Here is an 8,473-nt window from a genome sequence, read left to right as displayed (position 1 = left end):
CACTGATGACAAATAGGTCACAAACGAATACTGCTGAATGACAAACAATAGCATGTTAAAACAGCAAGGATAAATAGTTTGCTACAAACATAATTGAAAAGAGCCAGAAACACAAGAATCCTACGTCCAGGTTTGCTTATAAGCATATCTTAGTGAGCTTCTTTCTCATTGACCTTTTATGCATCTTCAATCTGATCCATGCTACTTTGTTTTATAATTACTAACCCATTATACTAATTACTACATGTGCAATATTTAATGCATCACGTCCTAAGACTCCAAATATTTACTAGACCTATAAATTTATTTCTAATTGCCTACTAATTCAAATTTTACACATGGGACTTGAAAAAAAAATTTCTTCAAACGCTCTGCCCTAAACAACTTATGCAGCACGTAATTATATTGATAAGAAAAAGCCCATTTCACTAAATACTGTGCATCTTTATCAGTGATATAAGAAGCCTTCCAATTAATAGTAGCAACTTTCAATATTATAACTACTAAAAAGTGTGTAAATCCGGGTATCAATATTTAATTGTTCAGGCTCACTTAGGAGCATTTAAACTAGGGGTAGAATTTTAGAATAGCAGCATTTGAACTAGGGGTAGAATTTTAGAATCATGCTTGCAATGGATCCAGAATTAGCCAGGAGGCCAGTTCATTTGCCTTCCACCAATAAGATGAACATGCAGGTGATACACAGATTGACCTGGAAAGAAAAAAGTTGAGTTATCAAATATTTAAATATATAATAAAAACAAGTCACAAATAGGATATTAACATTGAATGGATTGTTAATGGGCCGGCTTGGGATAATTCAGGAGTCAAGAGCAAAGAGGAAGTTGAATGGGTGAAACCTGAAGAAGGTTGGATCAAAGTAAATTTTGACGGAGCCTTGAAGGGAAATCCAGGGACTTCAGGTGCAGGGTATGTTGTGCAGGACTGGAACAGGAATATACTAGCAATGGGGACAAAAATATTGGTTGAAGAGATGAATAATGAGGCCGCATGTCAGGCCACTCTTTTGGCTGTAAAAATGGCAAAGAAATTAGTAGTCGAACAACTTCATTTATAGGGGGATTCTTTGATTGTTGTGAATGCGATCATCAAAGGTGAAGCGGTTGCATGGAGGCTTAATAAATTTACTGTTTTGATTAAGAGTTATTTAAAATCCTTTAAAATTTTCAAGATTTCGCACACCCCAAGGGGTGGCAATTGCATGGCAGATGTGCTGTCAAAGCAAGCAACCACATTCAATGATGGGCAAGAGGATGAGAGGTGGAACGATTTTCGAGATCTCAATCTCCATTTTTAAGGTGATCATACGCCGCCAACCTGTTGTCACTTATGGCAAGTGATGTGCATTAAAGAAGGGGGAGGGGCTGGTTTTAAATCCATTTTTTTGCCATTTCAAACCCTGCAATTAATCTTTCAGAACAGTGGAGGTGAGACTGGTGATGGGTGGTGCGGAAATTATGGGGATGGAGGCAAATTTCACACTTATAACCATGAAGCAACTGGCATTCCTTGGCCAGGTGACAGAGAAAAGGATGAGAAGTGTGTTTAAGTTTGATGAACCTAATTTTGTGCAGATTATGGATATTCTGTTGGGAGAGGATTTTATGAGGGCTGAGCACCATTACCTAACCAATGTTGACATTGCCTCCCTGGTGATGGCGTGGGGTTTGGAATTGGACAGCAAGGAGGAAGTACTCTGGGTAATGGAGAAATGCGTCAAAGAGGACTGGCAGTATGGCATGAAATCTCTTGTTGCCATGGCCAAACCAGGAGTTGGCTTCTTGGCCTGGGAAGGGGAGTGGATGAAAGTGGAAGAGCTTGAGCCACCAATTCGGCCTTTCATCCGTTGGAACGCTATGTCAGACAGGGAGGAAAGTTGTGCTGAAGCACAGATTGGATGGAGTGCCTCAAGGATTTTCTGCACGAGAAGGAAGCGGAGCAGGCTTCTGGACGGGCCCGGTGGCAACAAATGATAGTAAGCGGCACCTTGTTTTTTATCCAAATGATCACTGGGTTAATGGCTCTCTGGGTTCGAAGAAGGAAAAATAGTTTGAGTAAATTTGTTCAAATTTTGGTGCAGGTTTTTGTGTTCACCCTGCAAATTTTGATAATGCTGTATATGATAGGGTCTGTCAGTCTGTTTTAGGTTTTTATTGTCTGATATATAGAATGTTTGGGTAGTTCTGGTGTGGGGGGTAGTCTGTGGGGTTGCTTGGATAGGCCGCAAAATGGCCTTTTTGAAATGTAATGTTTTATGGTATTTTCTGAGCTGGAAGGTGGTACAGGGTTGGTTTGGTGGCTGTCAGACAGTGTTTCAAAGAAGTTGGGAAGTTTAGACTCTCAAAATGTAATATTTTTATTATAATCATTAAAATACATAACTCTATTACCAATCAAAAAAAAAGATATTAAGATAAAAATAAACTTACATCCATTAGGACCATCATTTATGACGATTCGAAAGCCATCAGATAGTCCTTCTTGCTTTGCAATAACTTTTGCAGTGTATAACAAGTGACCTAAAATATGTTCATGCCTCTCTTCTGCCTATTAAATAGGCAAACCAAACAAGAATAAATCTGTCATAAAATTCCCAAGTTGAAAGAAATGAGAAATTGCCAGACAAGTGAACAGTTCTGGTACCTGAGATAGGCCAGTCAGACCATCTTTTACTTTGGGAATAATAATTATGTGAGTAGGTGCCTGCGGTGCAATATCCCTGAATGCAAGGACCTGAGAAAACATCATTTTATCAAATCAAAAAAGAATTAATTTCACATTACAAATGACAAGAGTTCATAGAATGATGCAAGTTAAGTGAACACACTAGAAGAAAGTCCAACCATTTTTAGAAAAAAACCATGCAAAACAATCTTTGTTTTGCTTTTCTAGATGGGATGAACATCTAAATGCTTAGCATGAATTGGATGCTAATCATAAGGAAATCTTCCAGGGAAAATGGGAAAAAATTACACTTTAATCTAATATAAAATTTCTGAGATAATTCAAGTAGTGTTAAGCACCTGAAACCAACCACAATAACACAAAAACATTCCTGCAATATCCAGAGATGAAGTCCCTAATAAGTGGCACAGACAGTGCTTCAACTTTACCAACAAAAGAATGTCCATCCAATTTTCTCTTCACCTACAATTTGACATGATTTTATACAGAATATCTGAAGGGCATTATAACACTAATGACTTGAAGTGTCCACAGGAATGTCGCTTACTTATTACAAATAGTATAATAGCTTTCATGAATATATTCGTCACCTTTTGAATATCTTCTTGTTAAGCATGGAAAGGAAACACATTATAGGAGATGGGGAAAGTAGCTAAGGCAGAGACTTTTGCTTAACAATTGAAAAGAAAATGTATTTTTCAGAAATGATGATAAGAAACGGTAATGCACAGATAGAAGCCAATTCTGGAGATGGAATCCTTGATAACCCTACTAATCTAGGGGAAATGTCAACTCCTGTTGCAAAAAGTCCAATATGCTTATTAGTTATTACTGACAAACAAGGTGCTTGTGTTTTATGACTTGGTGATTACTGATTCTTTCAATGCACAATGTTGGAGGGGAAAATCTAAGAGGAGACTATGAAAAGCTCAGGAATTGGCTTCAGCTTCGCCCTGATAATGGGTCCACTGGTGAGACCCAAAACACTGGAATTAAATTTGTTAACACAGTGGATTCTAGAAAGCTCTTCTGCTATGTTACACTGCAAACAATCTAATCTAGAAACTAAGATAACCTTAAGATCATTCATAACAAGTTGGATACAGTATACTAATAGCTGGATATTCCCTTGGTGTGCCACAGATTGATGTTGCTGATGAGAGAGAGCAAGCTCCTAAAACCTTGGTTAAGGATAAAGACACAGATGTTAAGAGTTCCAGCAAAAGCCTCGCCCTGGGGTTGTTTTGGTGTACATTACCAAATCTAACAGTCATGTAGCATACAGTTGAATTTATAAAGAATTGTGCCTTCTAACTTGGTTTCGAAATCGCCACTGTTAAGGATCTGAATACTGACCATTTTCAAATGGAGCCAATCTGTAATAGGAATATTCTAAATACAGCAGTGAGCTAATGTCTGTATGACAAGGTTTAATCTGCTAGGTATTGGTTGTTTTCTCTCTACTCAAGGACATATGAAGAATGGTATTACTGCCTATATGAATATCCAATCAGTTAATTTTGGTATTATGAACAAGAACTGGATCAGACTGACCAAACTTAAAGGTCATTGATACTGAAAATCTCATAGACATTGTTAAAAAATGGATGGCCATCACCCACAATTGATACAATTCTATTTACATGTCAAAAACTAACAACTGGCCAGTCCAATAATGACATGCATGTCAACGCCTTTCTGTCTCACCCAAGGATTAGACCTCACATAGCCTAACAACCTTTCCTACCCATGCATGTCAGAGGCAGGTTTGGAAGTCTCGGACAATATCATGTGTTTGCACCACAAGCATTATTGCAGAATGTCTTCACAGCCCAATGTCTCATCATTACCAACCCCATTGAACTCAATTCAATCTATTAAATAGCCATAATAGTAACCATGGTCCAATGATTCTCCTGCTTGATGTATCTCCTTCCTGTGCATTGCTCTTGCTGAAAAAATTATCCATCATACCAATGGATAATTTTTTCAGCATTATTGCAGAATGTCTTCACAGTTCGTCCCAATGTCTCCTTCCCGTGCATCTCCTTCCAATGATGAGAATGAAAAGCAAACAAATGATAAATTTCTCCCAGCTTAGCATGGTAACCAAATCAGTAAGTAAACCTGGCAATCCAATGCTCTTACTCACAGTTGAACTACTCGCCAATGGCAAAAACTCGGTAACTTAAAAATTTGCTTAACGCAAAATTCAATTAGGAGATGCGTCCAATGAGTCATAAAATGAGTACACAAAAGAAACAAGCTGAGTCTAGATATATTTGATTGATTTAAATGCAAATCGGGTACAATATGGCATCCTCTTGTGCAATGCTGATGGCTGATAGACGGAAACAAAATGAATAGCAAATTGTTTTTGTAAAACTAAAAGTAAATACTACATCAAAACATTTTACATCTTCCCAGCTCTTGTGAAAACTAGGGGAGAGATAGAACTAGAGGGTCTAGTCCGATGTGGCTCCTCCACCTCGCCAAAATGAGGTTGAGGGTAGCACCCCTCGCAAGGGTCTGAGGGTGAGAGAAAGAGAGGTAGAGAGATAGGTCTAGATCTTGAGGGAGAGAGGAGAGAGTGAGATAGAGAGTGGTAGAGAGAGAGGATAGAAGAAGAGTGCTAGGGAGATAGATAGGTCTAGAATTTTGGGTAGATAAAGTGAGTGAGATAGAGAGAACAAAAATAATGCTGATAGGAGCCTACTGATTATTGAAATTTGACTAAGTCTGAAAATTTAAAAGATCTTCTAAAACCTGGAATTTGCATTATAATTCATAGAGATCTGAAACCACTCTCAAACATCCTGCCAATATATACATGAATTATATTTCATGTATATATTCTAATGAAGAGAATGAGATTTACTTGAAAAAAAAAATTAGATAGTTTTTTGACGTGTTTGGGCATCTCTTTTTTATGCAGTCGAGTTTTTGCCAGAGACTCACCGAGTTTTTGTCAAAAACTCAGCAAGTTTTTCCCAAAAACTCTGAGTTAATGGCATAAATACTCGCCGAGCAAAAAAACTCGCGAGTGAAAAACTCCCCAAGTACTCTGCAAGTATCCCATCTATGCACTTACTATCAGCAAGGAATTTGAAGGTCAATACGAATTGCAAATGTTTAGTTACTTGTAAAGCACAGTGCTCCATAAATGCAACATGAAAGCAAGTATAAACCATATGTGCTACTGCCAACATGGAATATTCAAAGAGGTTCTAAACCAGGATGGGTAAAAATTGAAATATATTTATCAGGCTTCCAGATCAAAGGGTTGAGCCAGTCTCATTGTATTTAATATTTAAGAGCAACAGTAACTTACTCTAAATGCATAATTGCTCAAACTTTGATGCTTTAATAGTTAAGCTGAGATAAGAAACTTGTGAAAATGTAACAGAATTGTCAGGTTTCCAAACCAAAAGGATGAGTCAGTCTACTAAAGTAACATACTCAATGCAAAAATGCTCAAATTGGGATAATCTGAAGCTGAGATCAATACCTCACCATCCTCGTAAACCACAGTACTGGGGATCTCCTTCTGCAGTATTTTGTCAAATCTGAAATATAAAAGAAACCAATCACTGTCAACCCATCCATAGTCACAGATATCTCGATAATTAAAAGATTAGGAAAGATAGATGCATATATTCCTTATTGTGCATTTGTATTTATAACATATGCATTCTTCTTGAGATATTTACTACTGATGTCTAACAGAAACTTTTTCCCAGGAACTTAAAAAATCAGATTTAATAATAATACATTGTAAATAATGTGAACTAGACTGCCAGAGAGCTAAAATAAGACAATTCTTCAACGCCTTGGAACTTCTGGCCAACTCCAATACGGAATATGCTTCTCAAGCTTTCTTCTATCATTTTTGACACAGTCATGTCAAAGAGAGTACGTTTGGAAGAGTCGGTTTTTTTAAAAGTTTTAACTTTTCCATTTGCAGACCATATTTACTCTAAAAAATATTATTAAAAGAGCTAAGACATTCTCATTTCCAACATCTTACTAGTCTATCACTTTAAAAAATTAGACGTCAACAAAAGTAATACAAGAACATGGTGACATGGATCTGCACGATGCATTTGCTATCAAGAGATTTCCTAATTGGGGAGTACAAACTCAGAATCCGTCACCAGACTCCCTTGTCCTGTTTCTTTTCACACTGCAGTTTCTCATGAATCAAGGATCAATTTCTTTAATTTATCATTATATTGATCGCATAGTGATAGAGTATTCAGACTCCAGACAGTCAGTTCCAGTGCCTTTTTTGCTTTATAGTATTTCAACCTTGAATTGAATATTGACTGTCATTTAACTGTGATATTATGACATCAGATAATTAGTTAATTTTGTTCTATGTACAGCAATTTATCATCAATCGATAACAGTGTAACAATTTACATGCACACTACAGTATTGGAGTTACTATTTGTCCATGCCTAAGTTGCTGGTCCTGGTACAGCAATGAGTACCACAGAACAATTTTAAAATTATAATTTGTAAACTATAAAAACAGTGATACTCAAAATTGTCAATAAACAAAATATTTAAATACCTCGTAATTTGTAAAAATGAAAATACTCATAAATTCATAATTCAGTGATTTTTCAAATGTCAATACACAATGAAAATTTCAATTCAATTTCATTTGAACCACAATCAGCTGTAGTGCCACTCCCACTAGCCACTTCATGTGCAGAAGCTGTCTCATCTATAGAGACTTCAGCAAGCTGTGCAACTATGGCATCTAAATCAGGTAATTTATCATCAATCAATGACAATGTAACAATTTTCACACACAATACAGTTTTGGAGTTATATTTGTCCATGCCTAAATTTGTGGTACTGGTACAAGGCCAAGTACCACAATACAAATTTAAAATTATAATTTATAAAATATAAAAACAATGATACTCATAATTGCCAATAAACAAAATACTTAAATACCTCATAATTTGCAGAAATGAAAATGATCATAAATTCATAATTCAATGATTTGTCAAATGTCAACACAAAAATAGAATTACAATTTCAATTTCACTTGAACCGCAATCAGCTGCACACCACTCCCACTAGCCACGTCATGTGCAAAAGCTGTCTCATCTATAGAGACCTATGCAAGTTGTGAAACTATAGCATCTAAGCTGGCACACTCAAAAGTTAGATCCCAATTCTTCATTACCTTCTCATTGTAATTAGGTCCCTTATGTGACAACAGACACACGTTGGAGGTCACAAAAACCAAATCCTCAACTTTTTCTGCACCCAGTCAGTTCCATTTAACTGAGTGGATTAAGAAGTGTGTACTCCAATTTCGCTTAGATGAGGAACTCCCAGTCTATTGAATTTGCATACAAAATTTACAATAAATTATAAATATATAAATATATAGCAATGAATGAAAAATGAGAAATTCAAAACAAAAAGATACATATTAGAGAGAGCTTTTTTTGCAAGAGGTTGCAAATAAATAGAGCCTTGGCCATGTATGTACCACCATTCATGAGATATTTTTTGTACTTGTTTCAACGAGAGAAAACATCATGATTCTTTGAAAATATAAAATGACCAAACTCACTCAAGACAACACTTTGTATATCTACATCTGGGAATATTCTTCTAATTGCAATCTTGTAACCAGTGACAATCTCTATAAGGTGCCACCCTCACAAGGAAAGTATCTCTTTACTTAGTACTTTCGGGACAAAGCAAATGCTACAAGATGCAAGGGCATGGTCATCTTATT

The 8,473-nt window shown here is 36.3% G+C and overlaps 1 protein-coding gene across 1 annotated transcript in view; it reads right to left on the bottom strand.

Moving 5' to 3' along the window:
- Positions 1 to 377: 377 nt before the first annotated feature.
- LOC131079912 (14 kDa zinc-binding protein) overlaps positions 378 to 8,473 on the bottom strand; it is a 41,351-nt gene continuing 33,255 nt past the window's right edge. Inside the window, exons 2-5 of the mRNA XM_058017954.2 lie at positions 6,215 to 6,272; positions 2,665 to 2,754; positions 2,451 to 2,568; positions 378 to 712 (exon numbers count right to left, since the gene is read on the bottom strand). Coding sequence (XP_057873937.1) covers positions 645 to 712; positions 2,451 to 2,568; positions 2,665 to 2,754; positions 6,215 to 6,272 — 334 coding nt within the window. The 3' untranslated portion in view covers positions 378 to 644. The remainder of the gene's footprint in view (positions 713 to 2,450; positions 2,569 to 2,664; positions 2,755 to 6,214; positions 6,273 to 8,473) is intronic.

The sequence above is a fragment of the Cryptomeria japonica genome, chromosome 10, assembly GCF_030272615.1.
Source record: "Cryptomeria japonica chromosome 10, Sugi_1.0, whole genome shotgun sequence".
NCBI lineage: Eukaryota > Viridiplantae > Streptophyta > Pinopsida > Cupressales > Cupressaceae > Cryptomeria > Cryptomeria japonica.
Note: the sequence above shows the minus strand (reverse complement) of the source record. Positions and strands in the feature narration are given on the sequence as shown.